This window comes from Schistocerca gregaria, chromosome 5, assembly GCF_023897955.1.
Source record: "Schistocerca gregaria isolate iqSchGreg1 chromosome 5, iqSchGreg1.2, whole genome shotgun sequence".
Lineage (NCBI taxonomy): Eukaryota > Metazoa > Arthropoda > Insecta > Orthoptera > Acrididae > Schistocerca > Schistocerca gregaria.
In genome coordinates, this window is record NC_064924.1 from 130,574,232 (window position 1) to 130,596,599 (window position 22,368).

Consider the following 22,368-nt stretch of genomic DNA (forward strand, 5'->3'; position numbering starts at 1 on the left):
CTGATAACCCTCATTTCCAGTCATTTGTAACATAAACAACTACAAGACAGAATACAACAACTAAATTAATATTTTAATACCACAGTCAGTTTCATTACTAATTTTCTGGTATCTTGTATTACTGTTCAATGCAATGCATATACATTTACGTTCAGCATTGATTGCTGATATTTGAGTTATTATTGCCAGTTTGAAACAACTGTTGCGATGATCATTCTGAAAAAAAAACTGGCTCTACCTTTAGAGTAGGTGGCTGCCGTGATGGGTCCATATTTACATCTGGTCTGTGTGAGCGCAGATACGTTTTCAGATCACCATTGGCCATGAGTTCCATGACAACTAAAACAGGTTGTCCTTTGGAGACTACACCCAACAACTGAACCACATGATGTGTGTTGAATGCCCTGCAAAAAATTTCCACTGCATCAAAAAAATTAATGGCACAAGACAATTTCATGTTAAGCATTTGAGATGAATGTAAATAAAAAACATTTTTGCGAAAAACTAACATCAGGAAAGACAGAACTAAGGTACAATAATGTTGTAGATCTCATGTGACAAGAAAAGGGGTTCTTAACAACTTGAATAAGAAAGGGAGATCTGGGTTCAATATCTCATCAATTACGAAGTCAACAGAATTGGAGCTCAAGCTCATAAAGGTGAAGAAGGAAAAGTGTTCACAATGTTTTCAAAACCACCATTACAGCATATGCTGTATGCAATTTCAGAGGAAAAAATATAAATAATTGGACAGGATTTGAACTCTTCTTCTTTAATCAGATGAGTCATATATAAAAAGATTAATCAGAGGACTTCAAATGAGTACAAACTGAGAAAATGTTTATCTTCAATGATACTTCGCAGCAAACATGGTCCGCAGACGGTGAGTGCCAGTCTGTGAGCGGCAGGTATAACACCCTTTCCAGTGTGACAGTGTATAAAGTGGGGAGTCGTGTGAAGACTTACACTATGTGATCAAAAGTATCCGGACACCTGGCTGAAAATGACTTACAAGTTCATGCCGCCCTCCATCGGTAATGCTGGAATTCATTATGGTGTTGGCCTGCCCTTAGCCTTGATGGACTTCCACTCTTGCAAGTGTATGTTCAGTCAGGTGCTGGAAGCCCTTTCTTCACTGACTGCTGCACTGAGAAGAGGTATCAATGTTGGTCAATGAGGCCTGTCACGAAGTTGGCATTCCAAAACATCCCAAAGGTGTTCTACAGCATTCAGGTCAGGACTATGTGCAGGCCACTCCATTACAGGGATGTTATTGTCATGTAACCACTCCACCACATACTGTGCATTATGAACAGGTGCTCAATCGTGTTGAAAGATGCAATTGCCATCTCTGAATTGCTCATCAACAGTGGGAAGAAAGAAGACACTTAAAACATCAATGTAGGCCTGTGCTGTGATAGTGACACGCAAAAGCAAAACAACAACTGGTGCAAGCCCCCTCCATGAATAACACAACCACACCATAACAGCACCACTTCCGAATTTTACAGTTGGCACTACACACGCTGGCAGATTACGTTCACCGGGCATTCGCCATACCCACACCCTGCCATTGGATCGCTACATTGTGTACCATGATTCATCACTCCATACAACGTTTCTACACAGTTCAATCATCCAGTGTCTATGCTCCTCACACCGAGTGAGGTGTTGTTTGGCATTTACCAGCATGATGCGTGGCTTACGAGCAGCCGTTTGACCATGAAATCCAAGTTTTCTTATCTCCCACCTAACTGCCATAGTACTTGCAGTGGATCCTGATGCAGTTTGGAATACATGTCTGATGGTCTGGATAGATGTCTGCCTATTACACATTATGACCCTCTTCAACTGTCAGCGGTCTCTGTCAGTCAACAGACAAAGTCAGCCTATACGCTTTTGTGCTGCACATGTCCTTTCATCTTTCAACTTCACTATCATATCAGAAACATTGGTCTCAGGAATGTTTAGAAGTGTGGAAATCTCAAGTACAGATGTACGACACAAGTGGCACCCAACCACCTGACCACTTTCAAAGTCCGTGAGTTCCGTGGAGCACCCCACTCTGGTCTCTCATGATGTCCAATGACTATTGAGGTCACTGATCTGGACTAGCTGGCAGTAGGTGGTAGCACAATGCATCATTATGAAAAACGCATGTTTTTGGGGGTGTCCGTATACTTTTGAACACATAGTGTATGTAAATGAGAAAGTCAGTCTTGAGGGAAATGCCGCAAGAAATCTAAAATGGCATTATATTCCCTGTCACACTGCAGATCAATTACTTTACAGATCAGTGACTTGGGTACTGCAGCTTTTTCCCATTCATTTCCCTACGAATCCCGATTTATTTCCCAACATGACTGGTGTTTTGGCTGCAAACACAAAAACTAATAAATTCCAAGACAAACCTATATTTTCAACACTTCCTTCATCACTGCTAAGAATGACACATGCCAGCTGAGTGCCTGAGCTTTCTGCACTTTCACAGAATGCTGTGGAGTATGCAGCAAACTATTTACAAAAGTTTTGCACACTGGCTCTGAACATCGTCTGCCACAGCCCATATGGAACACATGACTGTCACGTCTGATAAATTCACACGAGAAACTCTTCTACCTGAAGAGTACATGAATGTTCAGCTGCAACTGCCAAGTGTTCATTTATTAGACCACCTACGTGAAAGGGCACAAGGGCATTGGCAAAAGATGTGCAGTTTTATAGCTCATCTGAGCAGCACCATCATTTGATTTTTCCTTTTCTTCTTCTTTCTCCTCAGAGGACTTCCTTTCAAGTTTTGTAACCTCTTGTACAACCTCAAGTCCTTCAAGTTTTCCATTTCGATATTCTTTGATGCATTTGTAAACTGAACTTCATGGAAGTATTTAATGTCTTGTGATACACTAAACATTTTGTGGACTCATTTCTCATTTGTAGATTTCAGTTCCTCTTTAGGCAAAAACATCTGAATCTGATCTTCGAATTCTTCTATCGAGGAAGGCAACTAGTTTAAACTTTTGGTATTCTTTTATTGTAGGCTTCCTGAGGTCTTCTCATTGCCATATCTGTGATTTCCATCTAGGTGTTAACCTGTGGTTATGCTGATGCAACTGATAGTATTTTAAATGTTTAGATCTGACAGAATATAGTCTACATCAGTACTGCCCACATGTGTACATAAAAATACGTGATGGTATCCTAGTTTTCATAATAACAGCTCCTTCCTTGAGGAGGATAGGTTGGGCGAAAGTTATAGTGGTTGAGGTCCTCAAAACAAGTGACTCACTTTCATCCTGTGGTCTGAGTGGCCTGCCCTTCCTTTTTAAGCTTCCCCAGCCTATACCGCGCTCTTCTGCAAGACCATTTTTATTCTGAAAGTGTGGTGTAATTTTATACCTGTCTAGTGGCAGTACTGATTGAAGGTCATTAATAGCCAGAAATTATGATTTATAATTTTGTAGTTTTCTCATGTGAATGTTCATTTTTACGGAATACAGTCAATGACTGAAGTGAGTGGTTTTGCATCCCATTTCTTGAACAAAATGTTACCTACAACTAGCTTGTTTCTCATACCAAAGTATAAGGGGAGGGATTGCCCATCAAATTTCTTTAATGGTATCTATGAGGAGACAGTGTAAGCTCATATTCCATTATTTGCAATCCAACAAAAGCACTTAAATCACCTGTAATTATTAGATATCCATAGTCAGTATTTTCTTCTGAGCCATTCAGAAAGTCTCCTTCTTCTTCTTTGGTGCATCCTGCTCACAAGTTACCTGGCTCATACAATATTTGTTCCCGTTCCAATTCAATGGCAGCTTAATTATTTTGTTACTAACAAACTAGAATCCACAGCAAGCATCTAAATCTTTGTGAAGAACACAGCTCCATGTATTAACTCTTAAGGGTTTCCACACAAGTAAAACATATATTTAAGGCATATGATGTGTTATCAAAAAGTAATAAGAATTATTTTTTTAAAAAAAGATTTTTTATGTATTCATCGACATCAACTTTGTCTCCTACAAAGAAATCCCCATCAGATATAATGCACTTGTGCCAGCATTTTTTCTGGAACTCATTTTTCATTATGGTGCTCAGCTCCTCAGCAATTCTGTTTTTATCTCATCAATGGGGGCAAAACAACGGCCTTTCATGGTTCTATTCAGCCTCGGGAATAGAAAGAAGTTGCAGGGGGACATGTCCGGTGAATATGGTGGCTGACACAGCATAACAGTTTTGCTTTTTGTCAAGAAATCACACACAAACATTGAGGTATGAGTGGTAGCATTATTGTAAAGCAATTTCCACAAGTGGTTTTACCATAGTCCTAGTAATTTTCCGGACTGCTTCACACAAATGGCACGTAACTTGCAGATAGTGTTCCTTATTGACTGTACGATCATAAGGTATGGACTCATCATGCACCACCCCAATGTAATTGAAGTAAAAAGAGGAAGAACCTTCACCTATGATAAAACTTGTCAAATTTTTTCTGACTTAGTAGATTCGCCAAAGGCCACAATCAGCATTTCGAATGCAGTGCTGAACTTTATCCCATTTTTCAAGCAAAATTTGATGCAAGTTCTCTGATCCATCTTTCTCAAAAAATTCTTTGATCTGTCTTACTCAAAAATAAAAATTCATTGAGCACTCGAAAACACTTATAACATTTTCGAGTGTCAACAGTATACCAAATATTCAAAACAGCTGAAAACGCATACACACATCATTAACATGTGTACCAACGAGAGAGAAAAATTTGAAAATTGGATGTATAACGCCCGTGAATTTAAAAAATTACTGTTACTTTTTATCACACCTCGTACATTCCTGATTTCAGTTTTCCTGCACTATGTCCCATTAACTTCTGTGGTAAAAACTCTCTCTTTCCCCAAGTCAGTTCTTCAATTTTATTTCTTAATCTGAGGATGTTTAAGCCACAACACTGCAAATGGGTCTGTTTTTGGTTCTAGGATTAGTTGTAGCTTCCACCAGTAAGCCATTGTTTCCAACTGATTGAAACTGCCATCAATGAGATTTTCATTTCAAGACTCATTTCTGTCTTGAAAGCAAGCCACAACTACCATGGCTGTATCAGAGACCTGTCATTTATCAGGCAATCTCTCAATTCCTGACATTATATGTCTCATGGGCTTAGAGAAGCTATAGAATACATTTTTAGATATTTACTAGGTTATAAAATAAAAGTGACTGGTTGGTTGATCATATTAATACCTAACATTTCACATTAAATAAATTCTAATGATATACATTTATGATTTTGTGCCTAACAGCTTGGTATTAATTTTTAAACTACAGAATTGACTAGGGTAAGGTGGCACCTCTAATTTTGGATGTTATAAGACACTGGAAGTAAACCAAGTGTATAATTATTTTTTTACATATTGCCAACGAGTTCCAAGTCAAAATAAATCAGTACTTAAGGGCATAGCTGTCATTGTGCTGATGCTGAGAATCAACCACATATCTTTGATGTTTCACGGATTTCTATTACTCCTAGACAGCTTCAGCTGTGTGCAATATTTTGCAAAAATGTCTTAGCAGCACATCTTCTGTATTTAATTTTAAAGCAAACTAAACACACAATATTCTCCTATCACTTGTAGTCATGATGAGAGAAAGAGACTGTGGGTAGTAGAAACAGCAGTGATAAATAATTAGCGACGGACTCTTATTTTACACCCTTCTTCTAGTGTGCACGTCAATCATGCTTATAATATAATTTCTAAATTACTCAATTTTACAATAAGAAGAACAATTCCCCACATCTGTGATGAGAAAAAAAGGCTTTTCTGTTTTGTTTCTGTTATTTTCTATTGTGGTTTGACTTTTTTTTAAATTAACTTATTTTATAAATCTTAATTTTCTAAATCTGTATGCACATTTCAAGCTTTCAGCAGAACTTACTTCATGACAGATGCTTCATTTAGGAACTCTGACCGTTCACGGTCAGTGGCATGCTCATTCACAGTCTTGACAGCACAACGCCTCTCATTTTCAGTCTTGTGGCAGTAGATGCCTTCCCACACCATACCAAATGAACCTTGGCCCAGTTCTCGGACTAATTTTATTTTTTCACGTGGCACTTCCCACTCATCTGGCACATATGCTGAAATTTCAGACAAACAAAAACATGGTTCCTTTTACTGATTTAAAGTCTTAAAGAAATATGACACATAAAACTGAAAACACAAGTAAACTTTATAAACTTAATAAAATTATGGAATCACACATTCAAAAGAAAAAGAAGCAAACAATCCTACTTCATGTCGGTGTTAACAGTTGTTAAAGAAAAATACTGTAAAAGATGCATAGTAAACGAGGGAAAAAAATTCTGGACTTTTCCCAGAGTTCATTGTAAAAAAAATTTACGCTTTGTTCTGGGTGAAAATACACCATACTTGGGGTGAAAATATATTTTTTCCATCTTGAGTGCCAATATACTTTCTGTTGAAGCTGTAAAACTTAATCCTTTGAATAGTAAAGACTTAAAAAAGCAATGCGTTTTGGAAAAATATCTTTGGCGCACAGCACCATGTATAGTACACATTTTTCTATTACAAAAGTATAAACATGAATTTCACCAAATGCTACATGGTAGCTTACACAGCACTGAAATCGAGATTGCACTGCATGATGTGCTTTTGTGAGCCAATCATAGCTCACATGATCTTACCAGCCAATGGCAGCAGATATTCAGAGCACGGGACACATGATGTAGTCAGCCAATAGTAATATCACTGTTAAGTAGCGCAAACATACAACTAGGAAAATTTAATGGTTTAACTTAATATACATGCAGTGTAGCTAAAAGAAAGGTAAGCTTTCACATATAATCTTGGTTGTCAAAAAGTTTTCACTGCTTTTTCCCCCGAGAGTGTGGTTAGGCAGTAACATAGTATAATTTACTTTGCATAAAAGGAAATTTACTGTGTAAGTAATGCCTTTAAACCACAATTTGCAATATTTTCCTGGTGCCTATTAGAAATGTGAAAAGTTGTGACATCACACCCAATGAAAGTAGTTTGTTGTTACTAAGTAGTGTATAGCCTTCATCCTAAAGTCTTTGAAACATTTTGCTATCTGTAGTTGCTTGTGTGTGCACTGTGTTTTGTTGTTGTAAATGGCACATTTTATTTGCAAATAAAGTTTCATTTTGGTGTTATTCTCTTTTTTATGTTCTATTGTTGCACATTGTTCTGAAGTGGCGGGCTGAAGTAAAATTCTTTGTTAGAATATCAATTCATACCAGTCCAAATACAAAAATTTAACTGAAAACCAAAACAATGAAAAACTCCCAGAATTCTAAAAAAATATCTGGGTCTTACCCAGATGAAAAAGTTCCTACATTTATCCCAGTTTTTCCATTTGTCCCATGGTGTATAGACCCTGCATTACAGGCATGCATAAGAAATTCATTCTGATAACATACATTTTAGCCAACTTACCTGTTTTATGTGCAAATTATGACCCCCCCCCCCCCCTTTTCATACAAAATATTATTAGTCTATCATCTATCATCTCACACAACAGGAGTTGTTCCATTTGAGTATCTTGTAATGGACCTGTTGGTTAGTGCCTGAACGAAAATTAAACGTTTCTGGATTTCAGAGAGTAATGTGCTGGAGGCTTGCAAATAATGGCTCTTGCATCATTAAACATTGGTTTTAAAAATCCTTATATACATCGAACGAACACCATACAAATTCTTTGATAGTAAAAGCACATTAAGTGCTTTTGGAGGTGATGGTGTTGCTGTTAATGGCGAATGTATCATGTGCTATGTATATGGTTAAATATTCTGTAGCCATTTGGTATTTACAGCAATACAAATTATCTCTAAGCAGAATATAGCATTAACGACTCACTTGTTTGTACATATTCGGGATTCACAGAAGCAATCAACATGCTCGGAACCTGAGACAGGTACCTGCGTCGCATGTAAATACCGACAGCACACACGACTGCAAGCAGCAGGAGTGCACTGACCAGGCCGCCCACGAGCACCTTGACACTTGACGACGACGGCAAGTCCTGTGACACAAACATTTTACTGTATTCCAAATACTGGTTTCAAAACCTCTATATATTGTTTTTATTGATGGCACAGATTCTATGAATGGAACTGTCAGCTGTAGAAAGGGATTTATTATTTACAAGTAATTTCTGAAAGGAATACATGTAATGAAACGCAGTACTTAATATAGTTACTTTTTCTGAACATGCGCTGTGTCCGAGCAGTTCTAGGCGCTTCAGTCTGGAACCGCGCGACCGCTACGATTGCAGGTTCGAATCCTGCCTCGGGCATGGATGTGTGTGATGTCCTTAGGTTAGTTAGGTTTAAGTAGCTCTAAGTTATAGGAGACTGATGACCTCAGATGTTAAGTGCCATAGTGCTCAGAGACATTTTTTGAACATGTTTTAACAGAATTTTCTTAATTCAGTTCACAAATAATTCATATTATGCCATTTGCAACTTGGAAACCGTATCTTAGTTTCTACAGTCATCCAAAAATAAAGTATGATGTGACACGAAAGCAAAGTAAGCCAGCTTTTTTTAACGTCAGTTATGTCCAACAACCATTTCCAGCAGGCACAACCTTAAAGTAGCACTGTTTGTGTGGGTGGATGAATTTGCATGGTCATCAGGATGTGTACATGGACAAGGAAAAAACAATCTCTGGCTGCCCCAGTTAAAAATACACTTCTTTCTGGGTGAAAATACTCATTTTCCTGGGTGAAAATACACTTTCTTCATGTTAAGTGACAGTATACTTCCCCTCGGAAGAGTAAAACTTATCACTCCTTTGAATGGTAAAGGTTTCATTCAGTGGCATTCACCTTCAAGGCACATTAGGAAATGAAACCCAGGAAAAAAAATAATGTGTATCGGAAAGATCTTTGATGTGCAGCAAAATGTACACTATGTACTCTCATATTAAGTATAAATATGAATTCCATCAAACACAGCACATTAGTTTCCAAAGCACTGAAATTGAGATTGCGATGTACTTTTCTCAGCAAATCATAGCTCACAGCACATTATCTTGCCAGCTAATGACAGCAGGTCCCCTTTAAGATATCTCAAACACAAATGTGCCAGTAAAATATTAAAGGAAGATGTAAATGTCTGGTCTTCCAGGACTGAAATTTTTCTAAGTGGTTGGTCCTCAAAGTGTTAAGTTTTGAATAAGAGTCAAACGCTCTGTGATTTAAGAAATTCATTGCGCATTCTCACATGTAACATAATTAATATTGTGTAAGAGGAAATTTACTTTGAAAGTAACACTTCTCAAGCCACCATTTGCAATATTTTCCCACGACCTCTTACACATAGGTTTGTTTGAGCAGTTGCCAGAGAGCACCAGCAGACAGATGTTACTATGCATGCGTAGCAACGATGACGTAGGAAGCCTGTGTGAGGTGTCTGCTCTGCTCTTACACCTTTTAACACATTTCTGTTTGGAATTTCATGTGTAGTGGGGCATCACATGATCATGAGCAACAGTGTGGCATGTTATTTGGAGGAGGTGTATGGAGTTATTGTACTCAGGGCAATTGTTTTATCATATCCTGTCTACATAACGAATGCGAAATTAGAAGGCAGTCCTTGGCACAATATTCATTTCAAAATTATACAACTCAAAGTACCCTACTGTTTTGCTCTGTGATGACTTTAACAGAGATTCTTATATAAAGCCTTGTAAGATTTAAATGATAAAACTTGGTGTGCCGCCATTCTATAATTTACTGAAGAATGACTTTCTGTAAATTTAAGATGTAAAGAATACAAATTAATAAATAATATCAAGCCCAGAGGAGGTACCAAACAAGTGTCAAAACATGTCTTATGATTGGAAAACATTGTGTTTCACGGAAGGCAGGTATGTTAAAATTCTGCTACCGTTTTCCGTGTGGTTTATGGGGTGCCACTTTTCTTGGAGTACAATTACTGTATTATCTCATGTTTAGAATTATATATTAATACATTCAGCTGCTAATGGGCACAGAGGATAGTGCAACTGCAGAGACTTATCCCTTGCACGCTCCCCGTGAGACCCACATTCCCAACATGTGCATACTACTGCATTCGTAGTGCGCGTAATAGATGTTTGCCCATCATACTCATTACTCATGTTGGGAATGTGGGTCTCACGGGGGAGCATGCAAGGGATAAGTCCCTGCAGGCGCACTATCCTCAGTGCCCTCAGTGACTCAGATGGATAGAGCGTCTGCCACGCAAGAAGGAGATCCTCATTTCGAGTCCCAGGTGGGGCACACATTTTCAACATGTCCCCAATGATGTATATCAATGCCTGTTTGCAGCTAGGATGTCAATTTAATTATCATTTCATTCTATAGAAGCTGCATAATCATCAATGGTATCCGTTCTTTTGGGAAAGAACTAAACAAAGATTCTCTACACTATATGTACATACATACCTGTATATAGAAGTATCTGGTTTCTGTGTAGTTTCCATTGCCAGCCAGAGATGTAGCTCTCACTCTAAGGCTGTAGTTCCCAGGTGACAGATTCACAAGCATGTATGAGCGGTTGTTCCTAATAAACTCGCTCCTAGGTGTACATTCAACAATCGTCTTGGGCTGCAAGAAATATAAAACTTCATCATTACAATTACCGTTTTCTATATCATCATCTTACTGGTAGTTCACGAGATTAAGGATCAAATCATTAACAGTAGCTACAGTTATACTTCATGGAACTAAGTAAGGGTGCAAAATGATACCTATGTATTACTGAAACAAGATTACAAAATTACTGAAACCCTAATGGTTAAAATAAAATGAAAATTAAAATAGTGAGACAGATCTCTCTCTCTCTCTCTCTCTCTCTCTCTCTCTCCCTCCCTCCCTCCCTCCCTCCCCCTCTTCTTGTTTCTCTCTCTCTCTCTCTCTTTCTCTATACATCTCTCTCTTCTCTCTCTCTCTCTCTCTTTATCTATATATCTCTATCTCTCCACCTATCTATCGTCATTTATTTCATCCCACGCACCTGCATGGCTGAGTTACCTAATGTGCAACTGTTTGGGGACACATGACTCTAAGGAAGCTGGATCAAATCTTGTTGGGGGAATAAATGTTCACCAAATGTATTAGACTGACAAGGGGAGAGAAGTGGTGATGAAAAATTGTTGATTATAACAATTTGCAGAAACATCCTGGATTAAATTTTAAACCTCTCTGAAACATCATAAAGAGAGAGAGCACATGCCATTTGAAGAAACATTTGAGAAGAGGTCCATCAAATATTTAAAACATACAAAAATACATTATGAACAATTTTAAAAGTAAAATAATGAAACAGTGAGTGTAATATGGAAAACACAGATTATTTGAAATATTGTATTTTGTTGATTTTCTATCAGCTTCCAGGAAATAACAGCAACATAACTAATGACATATTGATACCATTAGCCATCAAATCCAATAATTACTTTGTAACTGTTGGAGAAAACATGAGACCAAATTATAACTAATCAAATGCAAAGCTATTACATTTACTGCAGCAGACATTTTACCACCACCACTTAAATATTTAAATTTAAAATTGCAACTCCTAAAGAGTTTACAAAAAAATCATGAAACTGGCAAATGCCTAGTAACTCTTATGACTACAACTGCATTTTTAATAGAACACTGAAATCTTATGCTTAGTTATTGGTATGCATGTGTACCTAATATGTTAAAAAATACTGAGCATAAAAACATGATATTCTGGTGCTCATACCTCGGGTTCTATTGGTGATAAAAAGGTAGGGTCAAGTGTTTCAGATAGCCTTTGGGCTAGGGACCATTTGTATACTCAACAGAAGGATCGTTTTAGTGTCACAATCCTACAGTACAGGGTCAAATTTTACACACATCCTCCTGCTTAGGCAAATGGAGCAAATTTGTTGGTTCTTTCTGCAATGGGTGTGGTCTATGGTGAGCTTGGGGGGACTTCCAGACACACCATTAGTTCGTGAGTGGTTCTTTGTAAAACCCAGGGGAAAAAACCTATGTTTTGACTGTCACTAGCAGACCAAAACCCAGCCAAGGATTTCGTCTCAGCAACTATTTGCAATATATTTCTGATCTCAAACAACTGTGGCAGTTTTCTTGACACCCTTATCTGCTTCCAAGATACAGAGGCTTGGAGTTACCCAACTTCTACATGTAAAGTCCAGTATAGGTGAAATCTAAATAATAAATAACTGCAGCAAATTGTTCAAATTTAACGATGTATTGCATAGACATTTATCTAGAAGAGCTGTCTCCCCATTTTCAGAAATCTTTATCTGTTATTGAAACCCACCCTTGGATTCCCAGACAGCTATGCGTAGCAAATGGCTGTAATTTTTCTGATGTATTCCTAAGATCGTGATATCGAACAAACTAGAAAATTTTCTTCATATCCTTATCTGTTTCCAAGATACAGGGGTTTAAAGTTACCCTAAGTGTACTAGTAAAATAAATACAAGTGAAAAATCTTGTGTGATGTGAAAATGTAGTTTATAAGGTGATGTATCATGGACAAACATATTGCACAGTTATGTTATCATCTGGGAACCATTGTAGTACTGAAGCACATGCAAAATTTTCTACATGTCAAATCCGATCTGAGGTGCAAAATTAGTTCTGCATTACTTCAGTCTCACATAAGTAAAGTGTCTAAATTTTACTGGCCAATACATTTCTTTCCATATGAGTTACATGCCCTCCTGCACCAGGGAAAAGAAGGAAGACTGTAAAAATGCTCCTATCAGAGCACAAGAAATGCAAGTCTGTTCCTGTTTATTTAAAAGATTTTGACAAACATGAGGCACCAGCTGCCTCATTCTACCTACTCAACACCTTTAAAAATTTTCCCAAAAATTTTTGCATGCAAACTTATTCATGCTATTTTATGCTGACAGAGAGGAAGACAGCAGCAGTGGCAGTGGCAAAGAGACGGAAAAGTAATAAATACTGGAAGATAGGAGACAGTGGTTGTGCTTATGAGTGAATGAGACAATGACAGTGTGAGAGAAAGAGAGAGAAACACAGTGGCAGTGGAACATAGCTGGCGGTGACAGAACTGTACTAGAAAAAGGGTGAAGGAGACAGTGCCAGGGAGGGCCGCATAGAGAAAAGGAGAATGTGGGAGTGAGGGTGGGGGGTGGGGGGGGGGGGGGAAATAACGAGGGACCAAGCATATGACGATGACAATGAGGAAGAGAGAGATAGTGACAGTGAGAAAAGACAGTAGCAGTAGGAAGGAAGGAATGAGATATTAGCAGTATGAGAGAGGATGCAGGAGACAGTGGCATTGAGAGGAGACTGTAGTAGTAGGATAGAATGAAGGGGCTGTGGCTGTGACACAGAAGACAATGACAGAGAGTCAAGAAGAGATAATGACGAGTTGGGATACATGATTAAGTGAAGAAAGGGCAACATAGTGAAAGGGTATGACCAACTTACAGCAGTGGACTTGTGGTTGTGAGTGAGTTACAGTCACGGCAGCTTGTGGGAGTCTGTGATGAGCTGCACGTTAAAAAAAAAAAAAGCGGGAATATGTTCACAGGCTAAAATTTTTGGGGAAATTTTTAAAATTGCTGAGGAAGGTAGAATGAAACAGCTGGTACCACACTTCTTAGTCAGAGTCTTTTAAATAATCAGAAACATAATCACATTTTTTAAGGAAGAATGAAGCAGCTGGTACCACACTTCTCAGAAACATTGTCACATTTTTTGGGCTTCAACAGGAGCATTTTCTGCAGGCCATTAAATGATTTAAGACATGTTTATTAATGAAGTTAAATTTGTAGTAATACTGCCAGTCATAAAAACAACACCTATAATCTCATATGTATTTGTATACAGTCAGCTATGCTTACGTATGCATTCGACACATATGTTGCAGACATCTCTTCTTCTTTATCCTCTCAACTCTGTGTGTCCACTGCCTCCTCTGTGCTCTGTCTGTTTATCTCCTCCTCCTCTCCTTGTCAATCTCCTCCACCTGTCTGTCCAACTACATATTCTTCTCCCCTCCGTCTGTCTATGCTCTCCTCCCCTCCCTCTGTCCATATCCTTCCACCCCTCTTCCTTTTCCACCTGTCCACTATCCCTCTCCCCCTTCCACCTACCACCTTCTGTATCTCCCCGTCAATGAGTATCTCCTTCTCCCCACACTTGCTGTCCATCTCATTCTCCCCCCCCCCCCCTCTCTCCATGCCCATCCCTGCCACCCCCTCTGTCCATCTCCTCCCCCTACTTTTCTCTGTCCATCTCATCTTCCCCATCTCTCACTACTCACTACCCATCCCCCCCCCCCCCCCATCTCCCTGCTCTGTCTTGCCCATCTACACATGTATTCCGCACAAAAGAAGTTGATGAAGCAGGCAAATACTACCCCCAACACAGCACATCTGTTGTGCATGGCAGCCTACACTTTGGGGAGGGGGGGGGGGGGGAATATCATTTCTCGTACCTGGTATGTAGGTTGCACTGCAAAGCAGGATGGTAAGGCAGGCTGATATTACTTCCACACAAGCTACCGGTCGTGCAGGGCAGGCAGCCTATACACCTACTAAAAAACGGAATAACATTGCTATGGGCGGAGCTTGTGTGGTACACATTTCTGCTGCCAGGCACGTATAATGCAACTCGTTGCCAGTTCAGTGCCACCTGTGTTCTTGACCTGGCTTGTTCTGTTCATCTGACGTGATTGTTTTAGCTAGTGCTGCTTTGTTCATGTTTCGATTTTTATTATGGCAAGCTTCAGTGAACAATGTGCAGCTGTGAAATTTTGTTTTCTGGGGTAAAAATGCTGCTGAAACTGTTTTAATGTTGAAAACAGCTTATCAATATGGTGCTATGTGATAAACTCAAGTGTACACATGGTTTTCTAGATTTAAAAATAGTGACATGTTGATTGATGACAAACCTCGTTCTGGACATCCATCAACTGCCCGAACAGATAAAAATATTGAAAAAATTCTACAGCCTGTGCTCAGAGACTGTCGACAAACAATTGATCAGCTGTCAGAGACTAGTTGGTTATCTTGGAGCTCAGTTCAACAAATTTTAATGGAAGATTATAGTGTTTCAAAGAGAATATATGTCTTTCAAACACATATATTTATTACACTGTAAGACTTAAAACTATGAAACTTTGGACACATATTTAAGAATCTCTCAAGTTTAGATTAGCAGCAACATGAATAATATCATATCGATACTCTAATTCTTGTGTTACCTGGGCAAATATGTCCATTGTCACCGATGCTGTGTTACTACTGATCTAGGTTCTGTGGTAGTGTTGGTGTGTACACGCATTATATGTAATAAAACCCCACAGGAATAAGTCACAGGGGATAAAATCTGGTGACCATGGAGGCCAGTAGAGAAGTGCTAGGTTGCTGGCTGTCTGACAACCAATCCAATGGCCCAGAAGAGTTTCATTCAGATATTCGTGATCTTGGCTACTCCAGTAAGGGGGTAGCCTGCCTCACTGAAAAATGAAGTTGCTCTAGTTCAGCCTTCGAAACAAACAATTTTGTAACACAGCAAAGTACTGCTGACTGTTAACAGTGTTTCAATCAAAGAACAATGGGCCGTAAACAGGCGAGTGAGATATCACACAAAACACACTGACTTCGAGTGAATCTTGTACATGTTCATTGTGTACATTTTTTTCTGTAGGTCCCAAATTTGGACATTGTGTTTGTTTACTTTCCCATTAAGGTAGTAAGTCATTCCATCACTGAACACAATGCATTGCATAAAAGCATTATCACTGTCAATAGCATTCTGAAACTTGTTGGAAAATGACACACTTTTGTGTTTCTCATCATGTTGTAGAGCCTGTAATAACTGTAATTTGTATTGCTTCATAACTAACCAACATCTCCAACATGCCAAGTGTTGTAGGGAGTTATAACTCCCGACCAGCTGGGCGTGTTGCTTTTTTAGAACTACATTGGAAAGCAGTTAGAATTCATGTAACATTTTCTCTGGAAACACAAGAGTGGCCAGAGCTCCTTCCTTTACATACACATCCTGTGTCTACAAATTATTGATACCATCTGTGAATGGTCCTCCTTTTAGAAGATCGGTCTTTGCACTGATATCATGGGATCACACTTCGCAAACTTGAGAAAACAAAGTGATTTCTGCTGTAGAGTAGCCATATTGCAACCTCTGATGCTAAACAAGTAAACAGAAGACACCCAACATCTAGTGGCAATGAGCATAAATGTATTCACTCTTCCAATGAACTAGCTGTGGTACAGTTTTGACAACATAATACTTTGTAATAGGTATATTCCTATTCAAACTTCCTGTGTAACAGAAGAAGATTAACTCCTTCCAGTCTTTCATAAGAAAAATGAGTGAGAGAGAGAGAGAGAGAGAGAGAGAGAGAGAGAGAGAGAGAGAGAGAGAGAGAGAGAGAGAGAGTGATTAGCCACACTAGGATGCTGACCCTCTTCCCCAACAGAATTTCATAACTACTTCACTGTTTAGTTTTTGTAAAAGTTTTTCTACAGGAAAAGACATACATAAATGACTTGCTATTAAGGTTCTAATACATATAAACAAGAGAAGGCCTTTGATTGTTCAACAATAAAATTGTACATGGGAAACTAAATATCGTGAAATTAGTGGCTGGTTGTTTTCCAAACATTATTGACAAGAGATGTCAGATTTCATATGAAACATGCCATTTCTTGTGTTTGAAAAGTTTTGTTACTTAATTACACTAAACTTAAAACATACACCTTAACAAATTGCAAAACAGGAATTGACAAACGCTTATCTTCAAGAGGTGAATTATACAGTTCTGCCAATAGACATGTGAAAGTAAAAGTGTTGATGCTATCCTATCTTTTGGAAATGTTAGTTCCCACTTCATGGAGGAGAGAGTGATATGTTGGCAAAGGTTAAAGTGGAAAGGTAGGTCATTTAACCCCAGGATGAAAGGACCCTACGTACAGTTTGCAGAAGCAGAAAAACACTACAGAAATAGTGGAAACACTGTAAAGGTTTAGCATCATTTCAAATACATTCCTCACTCAGTCACATAAAGAAATACTTTTTTTTAAATACTGTACTCATGCTGGAAAATTTTTGGATAGTTACACGATACACACTCATAGAGCCAAAGTGTGTACTTACCGGGACTCTATCAACACGTCCATACTCAATCTGGTATGTCACAATTATTCCATTAGGTTGTTTGGGCTCTTCCCACCTCAGTTTGACAGTGCCTACAGTTTGATTCACTTCTGCAGTAAGAGTTTGAGGGTTGATGTTATCTGCTGTCTCTGAAAAATTCAGAACAATGCTCTAGCAACATGTAGCATGTGAGATAAATAAGCACACCAACAGTGTATGAAAGAATGAAACATCCAAATTAGTAACATTTAAATTTCTACAAAATTTTAACTCTCTCACAGGACATATTCAATAGGTAACTGCAAGTCCTTAATGGGATGTAAATAACTATAGGTAATGGAAAAGAAGAGGTAAATAACTCACTTTATAGTTGAGGTGTTTAGTCACCAAGAGGCACATAACAAGACTGAGGGCATTGCTAAGCTTTAAGATGAATACTACTTCTTAGTTAACAGGATACATACAAACATACGAACATTCACACCTCCACAACTACATTTCCCTGGCCAACCACATTTTGGTGCCATTGCAGCTCAAATGTGGTGAGGGTTCATATCAGGTGGAGGGGGCAAAGGGAGCGAAAAGGAGGTGGAGAGCAGGGGGGAAGTGTGGCTCACCACAGGCCACAATGACATGGAGAAGGGGACCAGGTGGAGGAAACAGAACAGAGGAAGAGGGAGACGGTGAAGAACTGGCACAGTGACAGGGATCAAGGCAGGCGTGGGTTCAGGGCTATTGAAGATTCACGCCAGGAGGATTTTGCAATTGAAGAATGTGTGTTAAGGAAAATATGTAATTCAGAGAAGCTGGCATTAGGGGTAAGAAATCACATTGCACAGATTTTAAGCAGATACTGACGCCCAGCAGTTACCTTTCAGTAGTGCATCCACAGCAGGAATTCTCCAGCACTATTGACATCAATTAACTGCACATCTGCCTTCGTGCACAAATTATTTAGATGATATAGTGGTATTAGGCTGCTCAGCGGACAAGCACTTTAGTGATTTCTGCACCCTGTTCCAAATGTCATCAGAGGCAGGCCTTAAATACAACAGAGACAAGTGTGTGTTCTTGAAGTTGACTACTTGGAGCACGTAATTAATTCTCGGGGTGTTCATCTGACACAGTCGCACTTACATTCCATTTGTGACCCCAAACCTCCAGAGAACTTTACTGAACTGCAATCAACACTAGTGAAGCTGGTGTATCACATCCACCTCATTTCAAGTGCAGTTCAGATTGCGGCACCAATGCACAACCTTCACAGCAAGAAAATAGCTTTTATGTGGTCCCAGGAATGTAACATTGCATTTTGATGACTTAAAGACTGTTTCCTCAGTGATCATTGCCTAGTTCATTTTGATTCCTCCAAACGTTTGGTCTTGGTTTGTATGGTATACAAGATTGGTTCTGCTGCGAGACCAATAGCTTTCATCTACAAATTATTTGACAAGGCTCAGAGAAATTATTGGCAAACACAGAAGGAGGCTCTTGCCATCATCTATGGGGTAACGAAATTTAATCAGTATCTGTACAGAAGAAAGTTCTACCTAGTTACTGACGATGAGCCTCTGCAGTCACTTTTCAATTCGGCCAAGTCAATTGTGAACCATACTGTGCAAAAACTGCAACATCGACTCTCATTTTATCACACTATCAATATGAGAGAATGTACAGCTCCACATACAAGCATGGCAATGCAGACATGCTTTACTGTCTTCCCTTAGAACTATATCCAGACCTTGATAGTTCAAAAGCATCTTGTTCCCACATGGATGCACATGACTCAAGACATGCTGCAGCAGTTTCCACAAGATCACTGGAATATTGCCTGGCAACAGCAGTGGATCTGGATTTGCAGGTTCTGTTACATTACATCCACATTGGTTGACCTCACACTATGAAATAAATTGTTATCCCAGTGGTTTGCCCATACTTTGCATGTCGGCATTACTTGTCTGTGCTACAAGGTGTCCTACTGCTATGTACTGAATCTGAACAACCACATGTGGTCATTCCGAAGGTTCTTCACAGTCGTGTTCATAGTTTGATTCATCAGGGTCACTGTGGATTGGTCCACACCACACAATCAGCTTGTCACACAATCAGCTTGTCACACAATCAGCTTGTCAACATTGCACATGGTTTGGCAAGGACTCACAAATAAAGCAGATGATGGCATAGTGCCATGCTCATGCAGAACACCAGGCAGCCCCTCCTTAATGACTCTTTGATTGGCTGAAGCCTGAAGGGCCTCGGCAATGCTTGCATTTGTGTTTTGCTGGACCCTAATGGAACACTTGTTGGCTGATTGTCCTCAGCATTCATACTGGGTGCACCACGTAAAATGGTCCCCTGATGCTCCTCTCCTGCCAGGTCTGAATACAACTCCTCTAGGATTCCAAAACACATGTGACTGCTTACTGTCATCTCAAACAATATGGGACACCTAAACCATGGAAATGGCACATCAAACACCAATGTCATTGACATGCAAGGGTACCTGGTGGATTGCGTGTGGATTTTCTGTGATGAGCCTTAAGACACCACTGGCAACACTTCTCAACAGCCATGAACAGAAATACACTCTCTTCTGTAGGTCAGGCTCCTTCAATTCTTGCACACCACTTATCTGGTATGGTTTTAACTTAAATCCCCTTAACACACATCTGCAACTTCTCTCACTCACATGAACCAGTTTACTCAATTTCCTGATTGATTCATGAGGACTTCTTGTCATTATCTTCTACACCTGCCTCTTTAATTCAGGTGTGCAGACAGTTGGTGATCTGTTCCTGGCAGCATTTTGAACGGATACTGTACACCACTACTTTTCAATCAACTCCTGCATAGTGCTTTTCACTGGCACAGAACATCCTGGAAATTTCTCCTGAAACAAATTCTTTGTTTCCACAAAAGATTCAGTGCGAATGAACGCTTCACCAATGGCAACCCACCTGGGTAACAAATATGGCATCATCACGCACTCTCACTAACTCACATTCACGCAACAACGCCTTTTTCTCAATTGGTTTCGACAAGTTTCACTGTCTGCAGCTGCAGCTCCCTTACACAATAAAGAGGGTCTGTACAGTGTCAGTACATCAGAGGAAATGGTTAGTTCATGTGCAACTGTCTGGAAGATGTTTTTCGTTTTCCACATTTTCCATTATTACTGACCAGCATGCACTGGAACATTATCACTGTGTAGGATAGGCTGGTTTTATGTTCTGCACTCTGTAGAAAGTTTCCTCTCATGGTTCCTCTGCACTCTTCAAGCCTTGCAATCCATATTTTCTCGTGAGGATCAACCAGAGTTGCTTGTGACTAACAATGGACCACAATTTATACCTGCAGGATTCAAAGACTTCCGTACAGCCAATAATATTTGTCACATGCAAGCATGCCATTTCATCCCCATTCCAATGGAGAAGTGGAATGCTTTGTTCACACTTTTAAGCAGCAGATGGATAAATTACACACTAACCCTACATGGGACCGAGCTTTGTTGCACTTCTTGTTGCCCTACTATTCCAAGCCTCGCAATGGTGCATCACCAGCAGTGATGAAAACTTCTTGACAGATTAAAACTGTGTGCTGGACTGAGACTCGAACTCAGGACCTTTGCCTTTCATGGGCAAGTGCTCTATTGACTGAACTATCCAATCACAACTCATGACCCATCCTCAAAGCAAGCCATGTCTGAGCAATATCCTTTCTTCCAGAAGTGCTAGTCTTGCACAGTTCACAGCAGAACTTCTGTGAGGTACGGGCAGAAGTAAAGCTGTGAGTTTTCCGGCATAACCACAAGCACTGGCACGAAGAAAAAGAAGAAAGCAAGAGCAGAGAAGACTGTGACACGACGTCAGCCAATAGCCCACCAACTAGGACCGTGCCATGACAGGAGCTGCCTCTACAAGAAGAGAATATAAGGTCGCTCCTGCCAGCCTCGTCCGCACAGTACTAGACCTGGCCTAGCAGAGAGAACTATGATAGCATTTATTAGTGATCCATATCCATTGCTTGTATGGACATTAGCTATAGCAAAAGATATTGACTGTTTCCATGTTGCCCATTGCTTGCGACACCGTAGTAAATTCAAAGTTAAGTAATGTCAGTCTTCCTTATTGCAATAAAGACTATTAATGTGATTTGCTTGAATTGTTGAATGGCTATCTGAGAAAGCTGCATCCTTTAAGCACCCTATGAGAGATGAGTGGGCAGGACCCCACAGTGAGGACAGGTCATGGGTCGTGCTTGGATAGCTCAGCTGGTAGCGCACTTGCCTAAAAAAGGTAAAGGTCCCAAGTTTGAGTCTCAGTCTGGTACGCAGTTTTAATATGCCAAGAAGTTTGATATCAGTGCACACACTGCTGCAGAGTGAAAATTTCATTCTGGCTGGCTGACTTCCTTCACGGATGGCATCACTGCACCTTGCTCCAGTTGCTGCACCCACTGTGGTGGCCGGCATGTACTCTGACTGCTCAGGCAATGTACAAACCTAATGACTCCATCTTGTTTTTCTTTTTTTCCTGTCTTTCTTTCTTTTTTCAGGTCATGCACTGGTCACAAGGGCTAGAAATGGGACACTGACATAAAGTTGCTCAGCAAATTGCATGTTTTTGACATTGCAGTGGTGGCACCTGAATTGCCTGTAAACTGTGTGATCCTGCCACTGACTCTTTGTTCCCAGATTCATTGCCTACCTGGATGATGCAGCCTATATCCCCTCCGGCTACTTCGGGCATAACGTCACCAGCACCTGGCCCTGAACTGAAAGATCTGGACCATACACCTGATCTGTCACCAAGCAGACAGCAGATGTCCACAGGCAATGGTTCCCTCCATTCTGCAGCTGGCAAGGGGCCTGATACCATTGAAGTTTGACCACCAGAAGACCTCGCACAATCGCTGGACGTGAAGGCATACCCTCCATCTTGTTTCTCAGCTGTCACTTGAGGAAAGTCACAAGGCGAATGCTGGGGTACAGAAAGGAGCATGTCTTCAGCCACAGCTTCAGATCCTATATTCTCAGCATTTCGTTATCCTGCATCCGTGTACACTCCTCCCACCCTACTGTTGTTGCAGCAATCATCACTACGCAACAATGGTAAGGGGTTCAACGAGGGGGGGCCCCTCAAAGATTCCTGCGGGCACCACGAGCGGTGCTTTGAATGTTGCCAC

At 39.9% G+C, this 22,368-nt stretch overlaps 1 protein-coding gene across 1 annotated transcript in view; it reads right to left on the reverse strand.

The window, feature by feature from the left end:
• The window catches only part of LOC126272079 (insulin receptor), a 595,694-nt gene that overhangs the window by 15,141 nt on the left and 558,185 nt on the right, over positions 1 to 22,368 (reverse strand). The window contains exons 16-20 of the mRNA XM_049974641.1: positions 17,185 to 17,333; positions 10,468 to 10,629; positions 7,893 to 8,058; positions 5,932 to 6,133; positions 239 to 404 (exon numbers count right to left, since the gene is read on the reverse strand). Of these exons, the coding sequence (XP_049830598.1) occupies positions 239 to 404; positions 5,932 to 6,133; positions 7,893 to 8,058; positions 10,468 to 10,629; positions 17,185 to 17,333 (845 nt within the window). The remainder of the gene's footprint in view (positions 1 to 238; positions 405 to 5,931; positions 6,134 to 7,892; positions 8,059 to 10,467; positions 10,630 to 17,184; positions 17,334 to 22,368) is intronic.